The following is a 21,233-nucleotide window of genomic DNA, read 5'->3' as shown; positions in this document are numbered from 1 at the left end:
GTTGCCCAGGCTGGTCTTGAACTCCTGGGCTCAAGCAGTCCTCCTGCCTTGGCCTCCCAAGGTGCTAGGATTAAAGGCATGAGCCACTGTGCCTGACCTGGCTAATTATATGTGTGTGTGTGTGTATAGGTGTGTGTGTATATGTGTGTGTGTATGTGTGTGTGTATGTATATGTATATATATGTGTGTGTGTATTTATATGTGTGTGTATATATATGTATATGTATATATGTGTGTGTATATATGTATGTGTATATATGTATATGTATATATGTGCGTGTATATATGTGTGTGTATATATGTATACGTATATATGTGCGTGTATATATGTATGTATATATATGTGTGTGTATATATGTGTGTGTATATATGTATATGTATATATGTGTGTATATATGTGTGTGTATATGTGTGTATATATGTATATGTGTATATATGTGTGTGTATATATGTGTGTGTATATATGTGTATATATATGTATATGTATATATATGTGTTTGTATATATATGTGTGTATATATGTATATGTATATGTGTGTGTATATGTGTGTGTATATATGTATATGTATATATGTGTGTGTATATGTGTGTATCTATGTATATGTATATGTGTGTATATGTGTGTTTATGTGTGTATATATGTATATGTATATATATGTGTGTATATGTGTGTATATATGTATATGTATATATGTGTGTGTATATATATGTATATGTATATATGTGTGTTTGTATATATGTATATGTATATATGTGTGTATATATGTGTGTATATATATGTATATGTATATATGTGTGTATATATGTGTGTGTATATACATATATGTATATATGTATGTGTATATATATGTGTGTGTGTATATATATGTGTATATATACACATACGTATATGTAGAGACAAGGTTTTGCTATGTTGCCCAGGCTGGTCTTGAACTCCTGGGCTCAAGCGGTTCTCCTGCTTAAGCCTCCCAAAGTGCTGGGATTACAGGCATGAGTGCCTGTGCCCAATCTATTCTTTTTTTATGCTGGTCGTCACCCAGTAATTTGATGTCATGCCTCACCAGTGGGTCTGGATCTAGTCTATGAAGCTGTGCAGTAAGGGACCCCGTAAGGATGGGCCTGGTCCCGTCCCCGAGAGCCCTGTCCCCTCTAGATGCCCCCATGTGGTCCCTAAAGCTTCAGGACAGAATTTGCAGCCTGGTCTTGGCTGTGCCGTGGGGAGTTCAGGAGGGGCTGCCTGTACTGGAGGGGAAGTCAGAGCAGAGCCCTTCTCTAAAGCCACAGTGGCAGTTAAGACAGGACATGGAGAGCAAGTGCCAGGCAGTTCAGCCTCTCCAGCAGCACACAAAGGTTTGATGAATCGAGAACAGCAGAGTGCCTTGGACTGGGGCTAGTGGTAGGCTCTGCTCTGGGACCTCACTTACTCACCCCTTCCCTAATCCCCCCTGAGAAATGAAGGTCCTGGTCTCTAGAGACCCCTCCAAAGAACAAACAGGCCCTGGAACAAAACCTGGAACTCCCTTGGGGAGTGGAGAGACTCAATGTGGCACCATCTATGTGATGCTCATGTTGTCCCGTGCTGGGGTTGATGGGGGAGCTCTTCTCCAGGGCAGATGCAATTCAGGCAACTCCTGCGAGACTCTGAAAGTCCACCTTCCCTCTATACCTTACCCTGGAGCAGCACTGTCAGGGTGACAGGCATCTTCTTAGGCATGATGTCATTCGGTGGCAGCCACTTTGGTGAGCGTTGGAGCGCTGTATTAGCAGGGGGCTGAGGAGGGGACTGGCAGGAGAGTCAAGATGACTACAGCCCCTAAAATTCTCAGTCATGACTGGGGTAGGGTGGAATCCAAATGCCCTCCCTGTTTAAAAAAAAAAAAAATCAGGGCCAGGTTTGTCCACTCATTCAATAAGATGTCTCGAACTATTATGTGGCAGGCACAGGGACATACAGAGAGGTCCAAAGGCAGGGTCCCTGCTCTCTGGGAGCTTCTGGTCTTAGGGGGACATACAGTCACTAAGTCAACGAGATCCTATTGGATAGTGACAGGTGCTCTAAGGGACTAAGATGAGGTCATGGGATAGAAAGTGGCTGGACTGGGGCTGGGGGCTACTTTGGGTGGGTGATAATAAGAACAGGCCTTTTTGAAGAAATGGCAGTTGAGTTAAAATGGATGAAAAGATGCAATGATCCACACTTCCCCAAATGACAGTTTGAGAGCAAAATACAGGTTCCCAGCCCCATCTCAGATTTCATGAATGAAAATTTTAGGGGCAGGGCCTAGGAATTTGCCTTCTTCCAAATGATTCCCATGCACACCGAAACTGGAGACCTTCCTTGGGGCTTTTACTTTAGAATCACACTGGTGAATTGCAGGGTTCCTTCCAATTCCCGGAGTCTGTGGCTTAGGGAAGGGAGCCTCTTTGGGTGTGAAAGCCAGGGGCAGAGAGAGGAGCAGGACTGCTTGTGGTCAGATTGCAGGATGCAGAAAATAAGCGTGCACAGCTTCTCACCACACAGAGCTCATCCAGGGTCCTGCATCTATGGCTATCAGGAGTTCTTCTAAACCTGCCACCCCAGGAGGCCCTCCCTCATCCCACTCCCACTCCTGTTGAATTCCACATACTGGGAGGGCTGCAGTCACAGCTGCGTGGATCAGCTCTGTTTCTTGCGCGTTGGGAACCATTCCAAGCAGTTGGTACATGCGCACTCTCCAGGCATATTTTTAAGATGCCAGGGTGGGCTGCCTGTGTCACCCCGCCCCCACCCCATACGCCCTCCACCCCCACCCTCATGCTGCCGGCACTCGGGACCTGCCTGACCACAGACTCCGCCGGAGTGTGGGCTTTTAAACCTGCAGCAGCTGCCTCAGTAGAAGGCGCATTAGTCCCAGCAGACACAGGTAGCCTCGGGTGGGACAAGTCTTGTCTCTTCCAGCCTGTAGGGGCGGGGGTGGGGCACGGCTCCCCCTGCCCCGCACAGAGCAAGAAAGTATCTCCCCGGCAGGAGACCGGGCGCCAGGTGAATCAAGAAACCTGTTGTGTCCCCTTCCGTCCTCTCCTGGCCTCAGTTTCCCATCTATTCAATAGGGAGAACCCTTTGGGATTTCCTTGGGAAGAGAGAAAGGGGGATTTTGTTTTAAAAGGAGCCCTTCCCGGCCGTGCGCGGTGGCTCTGGCCCGTAATCCCAGCACTTTGGGAGGCCGAGGCGGGTGGAACACCTGAGGTCAGGAGTTCGAGACCAGCCTGGCCAACACGGTGAAACCCCGTCTCTACTAAAAATACAAAAATGATCACGCCTGTAGTCCCAGCTACTCGCGAGGCTGAGGCAGGAGAATCGCTTGAACCCGGGAGGCGGAGGTAGCAGTGAGCTGAGATCGCACCACTGTACTCCAGCCTCTGCGACAGAGCGAGGCTCCGTCTCAAAAATAAATAAATAAATAAATAAATAAATAAATAAATAAATAAATTTAAAATGAAATAAAGAGGAGCCCTTCCCCCTTTCACTTCCTCTCCTCCGCGATCGCTGCTTTCAGCTGGGCAAGAGCGCAGCGCTCTCCTGCGCATCCCGGGCTGCGCTCCCAGGCCGGTGGCTGGGGAGGAGGTGGCAGGTGTGTCACTGTGTCGGGGGCGGGAGGGAGGAGGAGGAGGAGGAAGAGGAAGAGGAGGAAGAAGAGGAGGAGGTGGAGGAGGAGGTGGCAAGGTCGCGGTCCGAGGCTCCGGTGCTCGCCGCCGCCCAGCCCCCAGCCGAGGCTTTCTCCCCTGCGCCAATAAAAGGCCGGCCCGACCCGTCCCCCGCGCTCCTCAGCTCTGCGGGACACCCCGGGCTGCAGCTGGGCGGGCGCAGACGGGCCGAGACGGGCGCCGGGCGCGCAGGGACCGAGGGACCGAGGGCTCCCCATGAGGGCACGTGGGCCGGGCGGTCTGCAGGCCCGGCTGAGAGCGCGCCATGGGGCAGGCGGGCTGCAAGGGGCTCTGCCTGTCGCTGTTCGACTACAAGACCGAGAAGTATGTCATCGCCAAGAACAAGAAGGTGGGCCTGCTGTACCGGTTGCTGCAGGCCTCCATCCTGGCGTACCTGGTCGTGTGAGTTCTCCGCGGACTTTCGGGAAGGAGGGGGAGGGGCAGGGCGGGTGCCAGCAGCAGCGTCCTTCTCCAGGGTCCTGGAATTCCCGGGCGTGCACATGGTTTGCCCAGTAGCTGGGGGTCTGTGAGCCTGCTTGGGGTGGGGGTCCTCTTTGGGTCCTTGGGTGTAGGAGTAGGGTGTAGACGGGAGGCTCTCCACTCCCCCACTGGTGCCAGAGGTGATGAGAGGTGGGCAGGGGCCTTCTGGGTTCCTTGATTTATCAGGCTTTCCATGCAGCTGCTTCTCCCAGAGTCGGGTCCCCACGTGTTAGGGCCATGGGAAGGGGGCAGGGATGCCAGGGGGCTGGGTGGCAGCTGTCGCCCCAGGAGCCTCCCCAGGCCTTGGCCTGGCAGCTGACCCAGGCGCCGGCAGGTTATTTATAATCATAGGGTGTCACTGCCTACTCAGGGCTGGAGCAACTCATCAGCCCGGCATGTTCCTCAGCTCCCTTCCGGTCAAGCTGCCCCACCCGCGCCAGCCTCACTGGTGTCCAGCTGGGGGTCCTGTCCAGAGGCCTCTATCTCTGGACCCAGCTCGGCCGTCCCCTTCTCCCATCCTCATGCCACCTGACAGGAGCTGGCACCACAGAGCCAAAGGGGCAACTTGTGGAGGCTGCTCTGCCAGGTGCCTTCAGAGCCCTGCCCCCCGTGGGGGTGGGCAGTGAGCAGGTGGAGGGGGGCAGCAGCGCGCCACAATGGGGATGCACCTCGTCCCATTCATTCAGTAAGTGCTGTGTGGAGTCCCTCCTGCTTCCTCCTGGGAGGGCAGCCCTGACGCCTGGCTCTCCCCTGGAGGTCCAGCAGTCACATTCCCTGAGCTGCATTCCCAGGCCCCTGGCCACCTCCCACCTGAGCGGCCTCGTAGGCGCTGGGCTGTTCCTCAGCCAGGCCTGCCTGTCCCCTTCCACTGCCTTAGCATCCACTCAGCCCGCAGATCTGGGCTCTCGGGTAACTCCCTCTCCCTTCCTCCTGTTCCCGCAGTGTAATTATTAGGCTTATTTGGGAGATCATTTGCCTAAAGTCGCCGTCAGTCCGGGAATGCCCTGAGGGTAGGGCCCAGCAGCACTTAACTGCTTAGGGAATAGATATGAAATGAACGCGTGAATGAATAAATGGAGTTGCTTTGGCTTAAACAACAGAAACTTAATTCTCGCAGTCCTGGGTGTGGAAATCTGAGATGAGGGTGGTAGCACAGTCTGGGGTCTCAGAGGGGCTCTGGGGTCTCAGGGGGGCTCCTTGGCTTGCAGATGGCCACCCTCTCACTGTGTCCTCGTGGCAGGGAAAGCAGGAATTATTTAACTACGTACAAATATGAAAATTAGGAAATTGGCGGCCGGGCGCTGTGGCTCACGCCTGTAATCCCAGCCCTTTGGGAAGCTGAGGCGTGTGGATCACCTGAGGTCAGGAGTTTGAGACCAGCCTGGCCAACGTGGAGAAACCTGTCTCTACTAGAAATACAAAAAAATTAGTTGGGCGTGGGAGTGGCGCCTGTAATCCCAGCTACTCCAGAGGCTGACGCAGGAGAGTCTGTCTCTATCGATTTGCCTATTCTGGATATTTTGTATAAATGAAATTGTATAGTATGTGGCCTTTTTTTTTTTTCTTGCTTCTTTCATTTAGTGTGATGTTTTCAAGGCTCACCCATGTTGTGGCATCTATCAGCTCTCCATTTCTCTTTGTGGCTGAATACTATCCCGCTGTGTGGGGCTGCCACATTGTGGTCATGCGTTCATTAGTTAATGGACATTTGGGTGGTTTTCACACCACTGGGTGTGGTGGCTTATCCCTGTAACCCCAACCCTTTGAGAGACTGTGGTGGGTGGATCACTTGAGGTCAGGAGTTCAAGACTAGCCTGACCAACGTGGTAAAACCCCATGTCTACTAAAAATTCAAAAATTAGCTGGATGTGGTAGCAAGCGCCTGTAATCTCAGCTACTTACGCCAGTGCACTACAGCCTGGGTGGCAGAGCGAGATGCTGTCTCAAAAAAAAAAAAAAAAAAAAAGCATGCTTCTAAGAACATTCATGTACAAGTTTTTTGTGTGGACGTGTTTTCAATTTTTAAATTATTATTATTATTATTATTATTATTATTATTATTATTATTTTGAGATGGAATTTTGCTCTTGTTGCCCAGACTGGAGTGCAATGGCGTGATCTCGGCTCACTGTAACCTCCGCCTCCCGGGTTCAACAGATTCTCTTGCCTCAGCTTCCGGATTAACTGGGATTACAGGCATGTGCCACATTACAGCCATGCCTGGCTAAGTTTTGTATTTTTTTAGTAGACACGGAATTTCACCATGTTGGTCAGGCTGGTCTCAAACTCCTGACCTCAGGGGATCCACCCGCCTAAGCCTCCCAAAGTGCTGGGATGACAGGCATGAGCCACCGCACCCGGCCTGTGTTCTCAATCTCTTGGGAATTTTCTGGCTCATGTGGTAACTCGATCCTTAACCTTTTGAGGAACTGCTAAACTGTTTTCTACGATAGCTACCTCATTTTACATCCCTATCAGTGATATATGGGGGTTCTAATTTCTTCACAACTTTATCAACACCTGTTATCTGTAGGGTTTTTAAAAAATGACAGCCATCCTAGTGGAAGTGAAGTGGTATTTTATCGTGGTTTTGATCTGCATTTCCCTAATGACCAATGGTGTTCAGCATCTTTTCATATGCTTAATTGGGCATTTGTGTATCTTTTTTTTTTTTTGAGAAATGTCTATTCAAATCCTTTGCTCATTTTTCAATTGGATTGTTTGCCTTTTTATTGTGAAATTATAAGAGTTTTTAAATATCTTCTGGATGCTAAACCCTTACCAGATACATTATTTCAGATGTGTTCTCTCATATTCTGTGGGTTGTCTTTTCACTTTCTTGAGTGTGTTTTTTGATGCATGAAAGTTTGAAATTTTTATGAAGTCCAACTTACCTACTTTTTCTTTTATTGCGTGTGTTTTTGGTGTCAAAAAGTATGGGATTTGTACTCTTATTTCATTATTTTGTTGTTTTTGAGGCTGGGTCTCACTCTGTCACCCGGGCTGGAGTGCAGTGGCACAATCACGGCTCACTGCAGCCTTGACCTCCCAGGGTCAAGGGATCCTCCCGCCTCAGCCTCCCGAGTAGCTGGGACAACAGGCTGGTACCACCATGCCTAGATTACTTTTTTATTTTTCATAGAGATGGGGTCTCACTATGTTGCCCAGGCTGGTCTCAAACTCCTGGGCTCAAGCGATCCTCCTTCCTTGGTCTCCCAAAGTGCTGGGAGTACAGGCGTGAGCCACGGTGCCTGGCCTGTACTCTTATTTTGTAGAGTGCCCCTCAGTCTGGGTTTGTTTGAGGTCTCATCGTGATTGGTTTCAGGTTAGGCACCATTTCATCTAACCATCATCACAACCCCAGAGGGAGGCACTGTCACCCCATGTTATGTTAGAAACTGGCTTGCCTGGGGTCACCAAACCGGTATGTGGTTGAGCTGGTTTCAGCCCAGGCTTGTGCACTTGGGGCCTCTGAGTGGACTGTGGTCTTTGCCTCTTTAGAGCCCCCATCTGTGGGGTTGCTTGTCGCCTCTGCTGCTTGCAGGACTGGGTTTTAGTCAGCAGTGGGAGGTGGCCCCTGCCCAGGAGCTGGTGGGACAGGTGGAGCTCTGAGCCGGCCCCACCTCAAGTAAGAGTTGCTGTGACTCGTACCCGACCCCGGGCCTGGGAGAGCTCCCTGAAGGCAGCAGTGTGGCTGATGCTTACAAACCGGCCCCCTTCCCACAGATGGGTGTTCCTAGTAAAGAAGGGTTACCAAGACATCGACACCTCCCTGCAGAGTGCTGTCATCACCAAAGTCAAGGGCGTGGCCTTCACCAACACCTCGGATCTCGGGGAGCGGATCTGGGATGTCGCCGACTACGTCATTCCGGCCCAGGTCTGAGTCCCCACCTAGCACTGTGGCGAGGGCTGGCAGGGCCTGCCTGGTTCGGGTGGGTCACGCACCGCAAGCTTCTTGGATACCCAGGGACCCCCAGGGACCCCCACCCATCATCTCCCTTGGCCCAAGACAGCTGCCGGGGCTTGCAGAGAGCGACCCTGTCCAGATCCTACCTCCCAAGCCAAACCCCTCTTTGACTGTGCCGCGGGCGACTGCTCTATTCTCTCTGAGTCTGTTGAGAACAAATGGGATCCAGAGGACTTTCAGTCCTTGTGAGTCAGGTGGGCTGGCACAGAGAACCCCCCTTCTAAGTCACTGCCTCTGGGAATGGCTCTCCAGCCTGTTCACAGTTGGCCAGGGCCAGGGCAGCCTGACCCCGCCCCCACTTCTTCCGGATCCTGGGGCAGTGGGGGTTTGTGAGTCTGGAGGAGATATATCAATAGGCATCTACTCGGGGACTGTGGGCTCCATGAACAGGTGGGCAGAGTCCACCGATTTTGTGGCCCCATTATCCCCAATACCCAGGCAGAGGGTATTACTCTTCCAAGTAATGCTGGGAAGGTGGGGGTGGACCTTAAGAGGGCAGGAGGAGGTTCCTTAGTGCCTCTCTGGTTCCTTAGGGAGAGAACGTCTTTTTTGTGGTCACCAACCTGATTGTGACCTCCAACCAGCGGCAGAACGTCTGTGCTGAGGTTTGACGTGGCGAGGGGCCCTGGCGTGGGGGTGGGAGAGCCACCGGCCGTGGTTGGGGTCTACTGTCTTCTGAAGCAAGGGTGTCCGTCCACTCCGAGGGTCTCGGGAGGTTGAGTGCGCCCGTGTGTGGCCCCTGAATTGTATGGGGAGGAAGCAGGTTCTCAAAGTGTGTGTGGCCCAGGTCAGAGAAGAACCCCTATTCTAACTCCCAGAGTGGGACTCGGATCTGAGCTGGGGGGATCCCCCCCACATCCAGGTGCTCCTTCTCTCCCGGCAGAATGAAGGCATTCCTGACGGCATGTGCTCCAAGGACAGTGACTGCCACCCTGGGGAGGCGGTTGCAGCTGGAAATGGTGAGGGCCTGGAGCGGCCAGGGACTGAAGGAGGACTTGGAGTGGGAGGCTCCTGGCATTGATCCTGTCCCACCCCTGCAGGAGTGAAGACCGGCCGCTGCCTGCTGAAAGAGAACTCGGCCAGAGGCACCTGTGAGATCTTTGCCTGGTGCCCGGTGGAGACAAGCTCCAGGCCGGTGTGAGTGGCTGCAGCCTCAGGACCCTGAGGGGTTTTCCGGCCCGGGGCACTGGGTCCCAGCCTGAGGGTGTGCACTCTGGGAGCCTCATGCTGAGGGAGAAGTCAGGCTGTCCCAACAAGGCCCGACGACCTCCCCAGCATGAGCAAATTAACTGTTCTTGGCAGAGGCTCCAGGGCACCCAAGGAACAGGCCTCACACTGGCCCAGGCCTGGGGAAGGGGCACAGGGGTGGGGCCTCCTGGACAGGCCGTTCTGGGTTGGTTTTCAGGGAGCCAGTCCTGAAGGAGGCCGAAGACTTCACCATTTTCATAAAGAACCACATCCGTTTCCCCAAATTCAACTTCTCCAAGTATGTGGGCTTGGCTACTGGGGGCCGGGGTGGGCCTTGGTCCATGAGGGGCCTAGGCTGGCCCTCCTTGGGTCTGTGCCTGGGGTGTATGTGTGTGTGTGTGCGTGTGTGTGTGTGTGACGTCTGCATGTGAATAAACGGTGGGTGACACTGGGGCGCCCCTTCGCCCTGCTGTTAAGTAGGGTACTGCTGCAGGGAGGTGTCAGGACTCAGGTTGGTGAGGGACAGAGGGACTCGTGGCCAGGCCCGGGAACATCAAGTCTTACCTCGTTTCTCGGCTGCCTGTGGCCTCCACCCAGGAGCAATGTGATGGACGTCAAGGACAGATCTCTCCTGAAATCCTGCCACTTTGGCCCCAAGAACCACTACTGCCCCATCTTCCGACTGGGCTCCGTGATCCGCTGGGCTGGGAGCGACTTCCAGGATATAGCCCTGGAGGTGGGTGGGATGCACGAAGGGAGCCCTCCCTGAGGGCCTGGGGGCTCTGGGACTGACTCTCCGAGGAAGAGGGTGTGGACGTGTGGACGGGACTCGTGGGGCGAGGGTGGCTCTGCAAAGTCACCTGCCCCCAGGGACTCGTTGTTTTCAGAATTGGCTGTGGCACACAGGCAGGCTGTCGCAGCACTCAGACCACGGGCACTCAGTGAGAGCCAGCCCTGGCACCTGCTGTGCAGTTCTGAGTCCTTGAGGCACCAGCTGAAGGTGAGGCAGAAGGAGCCCCTTTGGCACACCCTGGCTGGAGTGTGAAGTGCCTGTCCAGAGAAGATGCCCACCCTTGGTGGCTCCCTTCTCCCTGAAGAATGAGGGGGGCAGCCCTGGGGCTGGGGCTATGCAGTGTTCTCAGCCGCTCCATGGGGGGACTAAGCCTCCCGAAGGGTGGTCTCGAGGGGCTGACCTCGTGCCTGAGCACCTCCTCCTATTGTCCAGTGCCGGTGAAGGGCTGGCCTGGGATGCTGTCGGTCTCCGGAAAGCTCTGTGTGCTGACCGTCGTCTCTCTTTTATCAAGGGTGGTGTGATAGGAATTAATATCGAATGGAACTGTGATCTCGACAAGGCTGCCTCTGAGTGCCACCCTCACTATTCTTTTAGCCGTCTGGACAATAAGCTTTCAAACTCTGCCTCCTCCGGGTACAACTTCAGGTAACCGCTGCCTGTGCCCCCTTGTGACCTGGCCATGATCAGTGGCACTTCTCTGGGTGCCGGCACCATGAGACCCCTTCCTGGGGGTGGGCGTCAGAGCGGGAGGTGCAGGGACAGATGGCCGAGGAGAGGTGTGGGCCCCAGCAGAGCGGCCAGCGACCAAAGCTGGGGGTGCCCCGGGAGAGGAGAGCACCCCTTTGCCTGTTCTCTTGGTGAAGCCGAGTCTTACTGCCTCTGCTGCATCCGTTCCATCCGCGCCTGGGCGACCCGGGGCTTGCTCAGAGTGGGCGGGGAGGCCCTTGCTCCTCAGGGAATGTTTGGCAGGGATTTCAAAGAGTTGCATGTGTCTCTGTTTTCGGCTCGGTGAGAGGGTCTGCGAGCCGCTCCTGGGGCTGCTCAGAGTCAGGGGCCCGGGAGTCCTTCTAAGTCCCCAGAGCAGCCACATCGGTGCTGCCAAAAGAGGGAAGGCCGGGCAGGCTGAGGCCTCCCCGGGCTCCTGCCTCCCTCAGATTTGCCAGATATTACCGAGACGCGGCCGGGGTGGAGTTCCGCACCCTGATGAAAGCCTACGGGATCCGCTTCGACGTGATGGTGAACGGCAAGGTGTGTGTGCCCTCTCCTGTTCTGAGGCTGGGGGATGGGGGACGTTGGGAGGGTCCCTGGGGGCCCCGCTGTGCATTCTCCTGTTCTGAGGCTGGGTGGTGGAGGGGCGGGGGATGTTGGGAGGGTCCCTGGGGGCCCCGCTGTGCATTCTCCTGTTCTGAGGCTGGGTGGGGGGGCAGGGGATGTTGGGAAGGTCCCTGGGGGCCCCTCTGTTCTGAGGCTGGGCAGGAGGGGGCGGGGGGGCGGGGTACGTTGGGAGGGTCCCTGGAGGCCCCACTGTCCACCCTGCCTCGCTCACTCGCCTTGTGTCTGTCTTCCAGGCAGGGAAGTTCAGTATCATCCCCACCATCATCAACGTGGGCTCTGGGGTGGCACTCATGGGCGCTGTGAGTACCTCCCCTCCCTACCCGCTTCCCACCCTCTCCCCTGGCAGCTGCACTTCAGGAGGAACATGTCCCAGTGCCCCCAGAAAGAACCAGAGCTGGCAAGATCAGAATGGGCATGGGAAAAGAGGGCTTTCTGGGATTTCGGGCTCTGCCAGCTGTCCCCAGGTAGCAGTGACAGCCCGAGTCTCTTTCCAGAGCCAGGGAGGCATACGCTGGCAGCTCTGCAGCTGTGGGTGGGTTTGAGTCAGTCCCCAGCCAAGGCATGGCTGGGATATTCCTGGGATCCCAGGTGAGTCCCTGAACTTCTAAAGTCTCCATCTCTACTTCTGCTAAAAGAGGGCAGGATTAGGCCGGGCGCAGGGGCTCACACCTGTAATCCCAACACTTTGGGAGGCTGAGGCGGGCGGATCACCTGAGGTTGGGAGTTCAAGACCGGCCTGACCAACATGGAGAAACCCCGTTTCTACTAAAAATACAAAAATTAGCCAGGTGTGGTGACAGGCGCCTTTAATCCCAGCTAATCAGGAGGCTGAGGCAGGAGAATCGCTTGAACCCGGGAGGTAGAGGTTGCGGTCAGCCCAGATCGCACCACTGCACTCAAGCCTGGACAACAAGAGCAAAACTCCGTCTCAAAAAAAAAAAAAAAAAAAAAAAGGCAGGATTAGGCTGCAGACAGTTTCTTAGCCTGAGTGCTGCTGACTTTTTGGGTCGGATAATTCTTTGTTGTGGTCTTACACACATCCTCTGACGTGCCTTTAAACATTCTACAATGCACAGAGGGCTGTCCTGGATGTTGTAGGATGTTTTTGTTTTGTTTTCTATTTCATATTTCACACTTTTCCAGTCTGATAATATGTATTTTCCCAGACCCTGAGGATGTTGATTTCAGAGACAGGGTTACCCAGGCACTCTGTTACCCAGGCTGGAGTGCAGTGGCATGATCATGGCTCACTGCAGTCTTGAATTCCTGGGCTCAAGCGATCCTCCCGCCTCAGCCTCCCCAGTAGCCAGGGCTGCAGGTGCACCACCACGCGTGGCTAATTTTTAAATTTTTTGTAGAAATGGGGTCTCACTATGTTGGCCAGGCTGATCTTGAACCCCTGGGCTCAGGCAATCCTCCGGCATTGGCCTCCCAAAGTGCTGGGATTATAGGCGTGAGCCACTGTGCCCGGCCCGTTGTAGGATGTTTAAGAGCGTTCCCGGTTTCTGCCCAGTAAATGTCAGGGGCACCCTCCCCTGCAGTTGTGATGGGGCAGAATAGCAGCTGGCTGAGAACCACCCAACTGAAAGGCTGAGAAGCAGGGAAGACGGCCCTGTGACTCTTCCTTGGAGGTGGCCCTTCAGTGGGGCCGAGAGGGTCTTGCAGGGGAGGAGGCGCAGGCACTGAGGGCAGGGAAAGGCGTTCCGAGTCTGCACTGCCCCTTGGTCCTGAGGGCAGGGAACGGCGTCCCGAGTCTGCGCTGCCCCTTGGTCCTGAGGGCAGGGAACGGCGTCCCGAGTCTGCGCTGCCCCTTGGTCCTGAGGGCAGGGAACGGCGTCCCGAGTCTGCGCTGCCCCTTGGTCCTGAGGGCAGGGAACGGCGTCCCGAGTCTGCGCTGCCCCTTGGTCCTGAGGGCAGGGAACGGCGTCCCGAGTCTGCGCTGCCCCTTGGTCTTCTGGAGTTTTTGAAAGCCATGGAAATGGTCAGTGGGTGGCTGGTGGCTATCCCAGCAGGTCCCTTTCCCAGGTTTCCGGCGGCCTCTTCCCTCATTCCTCTGCCCGTGCATGCAAGACAGCCCCACTGGAGGAGTCCATCGGGACCCGGGGTGACTTTTGTTGAGGCCGGGAAAATTGTGTCCTGCACCAGGACTCAAAAGAGACCACGCTCCTGGGAGGGGGTCAAGAAAAGTGAGCCCCACATGGATCCCCAGCTGCAGACAGTCGCTGGGAGGGTCCCAGATGTTTGCGCCTGTTGCTTTCTTAGAGGGAGGCCCACCTTCAGCCATCGCTTCTCTTTTTCTTTTTTTTTGAGATGGAGTCTCGCTCTGTTGCCCAGGTTGGAGTGCAATGGCACGATCTTGGCTCACTGCAGCCTCTGCCTCCCAGGCTTAAGCAATTCTTCTGCCTCAGTCTTCTGAGTAGCTGGGATTACAGGCACGCGCCACCACGCCTGGCTAATTTTTGTATTTTTGTAGAGATGGGGTTTCACCATGTTGGCCATGACCTCAGGTGAACTCCTGACCTCAGGTGATCCGCCCACCTCAGCCTCCCAGTGCTGGGCTTACAGGCATGAGCCACCGCGCCCAGCCCAGTCATCATTTTCTGGTGAGTTAAGTCGGAGCATCCTCTGGGGACAGACCTGTGAACTGGAGGTAATGGTGCAGAAAGAGGTAGTGGTCAAGGTTAGGTTTGGGGTTGGTCTCTGGGGAGCAGGGAATTAGTAAGCAACATTTTTGGCATCTGGGGGATGGATGTGCAGCACCCAGGGTCCAGGGACCAGGATTCCTTGCTGGTCCCTCCACTGACCCTTCCCACCTTCACCCTCCCCCGTCATTCAGACCCTAACCCCGCCCTGTGCTGTGGGTGGAGTCACCCTCTGCTGGAGGACAGGGGCAATTGCATGACCCGCTCTGGTCCTAAGGGCACGTTTTGGGTGTGAGGGGCTGAGCTGGGGTCGTCCACCTCATCATCTTCCTTTTTGTTTGTTTGTTTGTTTGCTTGTTTTTGTCTTTTTTGAGATGGAGTTTCGCTCTTGTTGCCCAGGCTGGAGTGCAGTGGTGCAATCTTGGCTCACTGCAACCTCCACCTCCCAAGTTCAAGCGATTCTCCTGCCTCAGCCTCCCAAGTAGTTGGGATTACAGGCACCCGCCACCACGCCCAGCTAATTTTTGTATTTTTAGTCGAGACGGGGTTTCACCATGTTGGCCAGGCTGGTCTCAAACTCCTGGCCTCAGGTGATGCGCCTGCCTTGGCTTCCCAAAGTGCTGGGATTACAGGCGTGACCCACTACACCTGGTACCCGTCATCTTTCTTTGACCAGCACCGTAGTGTCCTTGCTTGTTAGAACCCTTCCAGCCCATCTCACACTACCACAGGGATCTTTCTAAATGCCAAAATTCGGGCTGTGGTGCCTCCGCCTCACCTAAAGGATGAGGATCAATGCCTTGGAAACATTCTAAGAAACCTAGCAGGCTGGTCCCCATCCACCTCTCCAGACGTGCCTCTCCCTCTTCCCGCACAGGCCCCTTGGCATTTGTTCCTCCCCCCTCGAATGTCCTTCCGCCTCTGCGTCTTGTATTAGTTCTTAAGGGCTGAATAGGGACCCTCCCCAGGCTGAGTCAAGTCCCGTCTGGGTCGTCATCGACACACCTGTCTCCAGCACCAGAGGGAGAGTCCCCAGGAAGCCTCTCTTGCCCAGATCCTCCCTGTACCTCGGTGCAGGCCCTGGCATCTGCTGGGTGCCCAGCAAACGTGTTGAAGGAACGATTGGACGGGGTCCGGGTGGTGCGGGGTCGGGGAGCGCCTGGCCTGTGGGATCCGGGGAAGCTCCAGTCCAGCTCCACCACGGACCGGCTCTGAGGTCTCGGACAAGGGTGCCCCTTCCTGAGCCCAGTTTCCTCATCTGTTAAATGGGGACAGTGAGGCCTCCCTTAGGGGCTGTTGCAGGATCGAACAACAAGGTGCTCCAAATGAGCAGTGCTCTCGGAGGTCTAGGACTCTGAATCAGACACCCCTCTTTTGCAGGGAGCTTTCTTCTGCGACCTGGTACTCATCTACCTCATCAAAAAGAGAGAGTTTTACCGCGACAGGAAATACGAGGAAGTAAGGTCAGTTCTGCTTTCAGGCCGCGGTCCAAGTGCAGCCCTGTGGAGCGCCCCCCGGCTTTGCACCTTTACCCTCATGTGAATATTGACGGCCGGGGTGGGAGGCAGGGGCTGGAGGGCCCGGGGAGGAGCAGTGTTCTGAGTACATGCTCTACAGAACCGGATTCGGCCTCGGCAGCAGTGGGAGGAGAGGGCGCTGTGGGCCACGGGGTGGGAGACGGAGTTCACAGGCTCCGCCTGACTCCGGACAAGTCCCAGGCCTCCTTGGGCCTTGGTTTCCCTCATCTGGGAGATGAGAGAGCTGGTTTACGAATCAAGTGGGTGTCTGCAGCACTTTTGTTTTGGGATTCTTGGACTTGGTGATCCTGGTGGGCCGGGGCTGAGGGAAGCTGGAGTAGTAAAGGAAAGGAAAGCGTATTTTTTTTTTTTTTTTTTTTTTTTGAGACCAAGTTTCACTCAGTCGCCCAGGCTGGAATGCAATGGCACCATCTCGGCTCACTGCAACAGCCGCCTCCCGGGTTCAAGCGATTCTCCTGCCTCCGCCTCCTGAGTAGCTGGGATTAGAAACACGCACCACCACGCCAGGCTAATTTTGTATTTTTAGTAGAGACAGGGTTTCACCATGTTGGTCAGGCTGGTCTCGAATCCTAACTTCAGATGATCCACCTGCCTCGGCCTCCCAAAGTACTGGGATTACAGGCATGAGCCACTGCGCCCGGCTGGAAAGCAGATATTTTCTTCTGTGCAGAGGCTGTTTCCGGAGTTTCCTGGGCCCTGGGTTTGGTGGGGTGTGTGTGTTCAGAGTGGCAGAGCACAGCATGGGTGGGGAACACTGATGACTGTGGGTGGAAGGGAAGGGGAAGGGGCTGTGGCTTTGGCCTTTGAGGAAGGCTTTCTGGAGAAGCGGGGATCAGAATGGGAGTTGGGGCAGACACCTTAGTGCTCCCTCAGCGCCCCCACAGCCTGGGACAGTGGGTGTCAGGTCTGCCTGTGTCATTCACCTTGCTGCACTCCAGCTGTGGCCTGAACCCCAGCCCTGGGTTATAGGGTGTGCCCTGACCCAGGCCACAGGCTGAACCCCAACCACAGTCCTGACTGTGCTGCTGGAGGAAGCAGGGTAGAGGAGGCAGGGTGGAGAACGCGGGGTGGAGGATGCAGGGTGGAGGACGCAGGGAGGAGGACACAGGGAGGAGGACGAGGGGTGGAAGAAGCAGGGTGGAGGAAGCGGAGTGGAGGACGCAGGGTGGAGGAAGCGGGGTGAAGTGGAGGACGCAGGGTGGAGGAAGCGGGGTGAAGTGGAGTGGAGGATGCAGGGTGGAGGACGCGGGGTGGAGGATGCAGGGAGGAGGAAGCGGGGTGGAGGAAGCGGGGTGGAGGAAGCGGTGTGGAGGAAGCGGGGTGGAGGACGCGGGGTGGAGGAAGCGGGGTGGAGGAAGCGGTGTGGAGGAAGCGGGGTGGAGGACGCGGGGTGGAGGACGCGGGGTGGAGGAAGCGGGGTGGAGGACGCGGGGTGGAGGACGCGGGGTGGAGGAAGCGGGGTGGAGGAAGCGGGGTGGAGGACGCGGGGTGGAGGAAGCGGGGTGGAGGACGCGGGGTGGAGGACGAAGGGTGGAGGAGGCAGGATAGAGGACGCAGGGTGGAGGAAGCGGAGTGGAGGACGCAGGGTGGAGGAAGCGGAGTGGAGGACGCAGGGTGGAGGAAGCAGAGTGGAGGACGCAGGGTGGAGGAAGCGTGGTGGAGGACGCAGGGTGGAGGAAGCGGAGTGGAGGACGAAGGGTGGAGGAGGCAGGATGGAGGACGCAGGGTGGAGGATGCAGGGTGACAGCCTGCAGGGTGGAGGAAGCAGGGTGGAGGAGGCAGGGTGGAGGAGGCAGGATAGAGGAAGCCGGGTGGAGGAAGCAGGGTGGAGGACGCAGGGAGGAGGACGCAGGGTGGAAGAAGTGGGGTGGAGGAAGCAGAGTGGAGGACACAGGGTGGAGGAAGCCGGGTGGAGGATGCAGGGTGGTGGAAACAAGGGGGAGGAAGCAGGGTGAGGCTGTGGGAGAGGCTGCTGGTGCTTTAGCCCCCAAGGTCCCCCTTAGCTCCCGAGTCCCTGGCTGGCCAGGGGTGTGGACTGTGCCATGCTAGCACTCAGATGATAACAGTGCCTTGTTACACAGCACTCACTCTCTGCCCAGAACCCCTCTGTACTCTCTGTATTTGTTAAGTCATTTAAGCAACTAAATGAGGTAGACACCGATCTTCCCCATTTTACAAATGAGGAAACTGAGGCACAGAAAGTCTCAGTAATTTGCTCAAGTCACACAGCTGGTGAACGGCAGCGCTGGGATTTGAATCCCAGCAGTGTCTGTAGGATGCGGTTTTCCTGAGTTACTCTGTCTTCGCCAAACGTCTCTGTGCTCAGATGACCCCCCAGCCCCTCTTCTGTGTGCGATTCTGGGGCTGCCCCGGCCTCGGGAGGGTGCTGGCCGTGCTGCCAGGGGGGTCCTTGGGCCACGCTTCCTGGGGATGCTGGCTTCTCTGCAGACGAGGCTCAGCCTGCGTGGGGAGGGCGTCTGGCTGGGTGGGGGGCCTGTCTCGGGCCTCCTCTGCGTCTGCCTTGCAGAGTGCCTGTGCAGTGAGCAGGTGCCTGGCCCTTTCTGTACCTTGTTTTCCTTTTTTTCCCCTACCATTGGGGGCTGGACACCTCCTGCTCAGTCAGACTGGGGTTCTGTGACTCTTGTAAACCACACTCCAGGTACTCACTGACCTGGGTGGCCTTTCCCCTGGCCCAGCTTTCGTTCCTTGCTGGTTCAGGAATTGGCAGCGTTCAGCTGGGAGCTGGGCCCGGGCAGGGAAGGAGCAAGAAATAGACTGGGCTGGGCCGCGTGCGGTGGCTCAAGCCTGTAATCCCAGCACTTTGGGAGGCCGAGACGGGCGGATCACGAGGTCAGGAGATCGAGACCATCCTGGCTAACACGGTGAAACCCCGTCTCTACTAAAAAAATACAAAAATCTAGCCGGGAGAGGGGGCGGCGCCTGTAGTCCCAGGTACTCGGGAGGCTGAGGCAGGAGAATGGCGTGAACCCGGGAGGCAGAGCTTGCAGTAAGCTGAGATCCCAGCCTGGGTGACAGAGCGCGACTCCGTCTCAAAAAAAAAAAAAAAAAAAAAAAGAGAGAAATAGACGGGGCTGGAGAAGAGTGAGGAGAGAGAGAGGCAGGGGCTGCAGTGGGGCAAGGAGGCTGGAGGTTAGGGGTCCGTGTGGGGCAGGCCCAGAGCCTGGCAGCCCCTCCTGTGCTCCCTGAGTTGACTCTTACTTTCTGGGCGCTCACCTGAGCTCCTATTCTGAGCAAGCGGGAAGCCCGACTGCCTGGCTTGTCTTGGCTGAGCCTCGCTGCGGCTGTGGGAGGCTCCGGACTCACAGGCCCACGCTCCAGCTGCCACTGCAATTGCTGCTGCTCCTTGCGGGGGCAACTCCAGAGGCTTCTGCCTGAGCATCTATGCATGCTGGGCTTCCACAGGAACCCTGGCGGACTGCGCTGTCTCTGAATGCTCTGCCTGCCTGCGGTGCTGCCCGGAGCGGAGCGGTGCTGCCTCTGGTGAGGCTGGCCTACCCACCGGCTCCCGACAGTCCTCTCTGCCCTGTGCGCCCCCTCCTGCCCACACACAGGTCTGGCCATTTGCAGAATGCACAGGAGAATTTGGAGCAGCTGCAGACAATGGAGACGTAGCCAGGGCTGTTGGCTACCAGCAGCGTCGCTGAAGACATTGGGGCCGGAACCACCGGCAGCTCTGAACTGGGAAGAGGAGTCTGTGCCTGCATGAGAGAGGGGCCTCCAGGCGCAGCCATCTCTCCTGCACTTTGGGATCTTGCTGCAAGCTTTTCGTTGAGTGAGGAGGGGAGCCATCCGATGGTCAGAGGGGCTCAGACCTAGAAGAGGAGTCCCTGGAGTCCAGGGAAAGGGGCAGGCCAGGGCCCTGAGTGGAAGTGGAATGTTTGGATTGTCCCTGAACCTGGCTGCACCTTCACTCATTCATACGTGCGGTAAACACGACTTGACGCATGCTGTGTGCTGGGCCCGCCCAAGAGGTGCTTAAACGAGACACTGACCTGCCCTCAGGGAGAGGGGCACGCGTGTAATTCCTCCAAAGCCAACAGAGACGTCACAGCCAGGCTCAACCACTGCAGCTGGCCCTCCACTAGCCTCTAGCAGAGTTTCAGAAATCCCTGCCGGGAACGGTGGTCGCTCGGAGAAAGCTCTTGGACAACACCCAAGAGGACATTTGGGCTTTGCCCCAAGGATAAAATTTAAAGGTGGCCATGGAGGCAACCAGGAAAGGACTGGAGCAGTCAGGAGGCAGCTGGCTCTTAGGGGGAGAAGCCAGCTCCGGGGCAGTCTAGGTAAGATGGGGAAGGGGAGGCAGGGAGGCCTCTGCTCCACCTGACTCCGCCAGCCTTGGGAAGCTCGGGGAATACGGACTTGCCCAGATGGGAGAGGCAGTTGCCTTGGCCCTGACGAGCTCCTGCCGTCTCCCCAGCCCTCCTCGGAGGCTGAGCCTGAACTACTAACGAGATCAAGGATGGCGCCACTCAGCAGGTGTAAATGGGCTGAGTTAGGGAGGCCCTCATTCCCCTCCTGCCGTCCCCACCTGTCCCGTGCCACACCCACCTGCTGCTCTCTCCCTCCATCACTGTAGAGCCTTGCTTTTTATTTATTTATTTGAGAGAGAGTCTCGCTCTCTCGCGCAGGCTGGAGTGCAGTGTTGTGATCTCGGCTCACTGCGACCTCTGCCTCCCAGGTTCAATCAATTCTCCTGTTTCAGCCTCCCAAGTAGCTGGGATTACAGGTGCCCACCACCACGCCCGGCTAATTTTTGTAGTGTTAGTAGAGATGGGGTTTCACCACGTTGGCCAGGCTGGTCTCAAACTCCTAACCTCAGGTGATCCACCAGACTTGGCCTCCCAAAGTGCTGGGATTACATGCGTGAGCCACTGCGCCCGGCCAAGCCTTACTATTTAAAGTGGGGTCCAGGGACTGGAGCCTGCTAGAAATGCAGGTCCCAGCACCCCCCGCACCCAAATCGGAACCTGCGTTTCAACAAGATTCCAAGGTGATTTGTGTGCACAGTGACATTTGAGAAGCCCTGGTTCTCAGGGAAAAAAGGCCAGCTTTGGTGGATGGAGCCAGTTTCTAGGTCAGACTTACACGCATGCTACCAAGAGACCAAGAGGCTTCCTCCCCCACCCTGAGAGTAGCAGTATGCTCAGCTGATTTAAGTTAAAATATTTTGACTAGGTAACACTTATATGATTCAAAGTTTAAAAGGTGCAAAAGAATAGTCGGTGAGAAGCAACCCTCTGTCCTCCCCGTGCCCCAGAGGCAGCCAGTGTTACTAATGCAAGAGGCTCCCTGATTTTGCTGAGAACTCGCTTGGTTTCTTACACATTCACTCAGGTAATGAACTTCTCCTGATGCTGGCGCTTAAGACTGAGTCTCCCCCGTCAAAAACGGACACGAAGTACGTTTCAGTGTTGGGCTTGGGAGCCGACTAGGCCTCTTCTCCTGCCCCGTTGTCTGTGAGTCGTCTCCTTGTAAATCCAAAGTGAGAAACCTGGAGCTCAACCCTCGTCACTGCCCGAGTCTCCCGGCAGAAAAGCCCCCCAGCGCTTTCCTGACTCAACCAGACCCAATGCTGTCTGGGC

General features: G+C 55.8%; 2 protein-coding genes across 32 annotated transcripts in view; both read left to right on the top strand.

Moving 5' to 3' along the window:
• Window positions 1–21,233, top strand: part of P2RX5 (purinergic receptor P2X 5) — a 30,012-nt gene that overhangs the window by 4,502 nt on the left and 4,277 nt on the right. For 2 of the 31 annotated variants that reach the window (XM_077970025.1, XM_077970026.1), the window contains exons 1-12: window positions 3,511–4,086; window positions 7,891–8,041; window positions 8,665–8,736; window positions 9,015–9,090; window positions 9,172–9,268; window positions 9,537–9,617; window positions 9,917–10,055; window positions 10,624–10,757; window positions 11,267–11,360; window positions 11,681–11,746; window positions 15,470–15,552; window positions 19,200–20,285. In XM_077970025.1, coding sequence (XP_077826151.1) covers window positions 3,950–4,086; window positions 7,891–8,041; window positions 8,665–8,736; window positions 9,015–9,090; window positions 9,172–9,268; window positions 9,537–9,617; window positions 9,917–10,055; window positions 10,624–10,757; window positions 11,267–11,360; window positions 11,681–11,746; window positions 15,470–15,552; window positions 19,200–19,260 — 1,191 coding nt within the window. In that variant the 5' untranslated portion in view covers window positions 3,511–3,949 and the 3' untranslated portion in view covers window positions 19,261–20,285. The other 29 variants (XM_077970024.1, XM_077970021.1, XM_077970030.1 and 26 more) reach the window with 25 other exon arrangements.
• ITGAE (integrin subunit alpha E) overlaps window positions 1–21,233 on the top strand; it is a 121,739-nt gene that overhangs the window by 99,464 nt on the left and 1,042 nt on the right. The gene's annotated exons all lie outside the window — the stretch shown is intronic.

This window comes from Macaca mulatta, chromosome 16 (genome assembly GCF_049350105.2).
Source record: "Macaca mulatta isolate MMU2019108-1 chromosome 16, T2T-MMU8v2.0, whole genome shotgun sequence".
In the NCBI taxonomy this organism is placed as follows: Eukaryota; Metazoa; Chordata; class Mammalia; order Primates; family Cercopithecidae; genus Macaca; species Macaca mulatta.
Note: the sequence above shows the minus strand (reverse complement) of the source record. Positions and strands in the feature narration are given on the sequence as shown.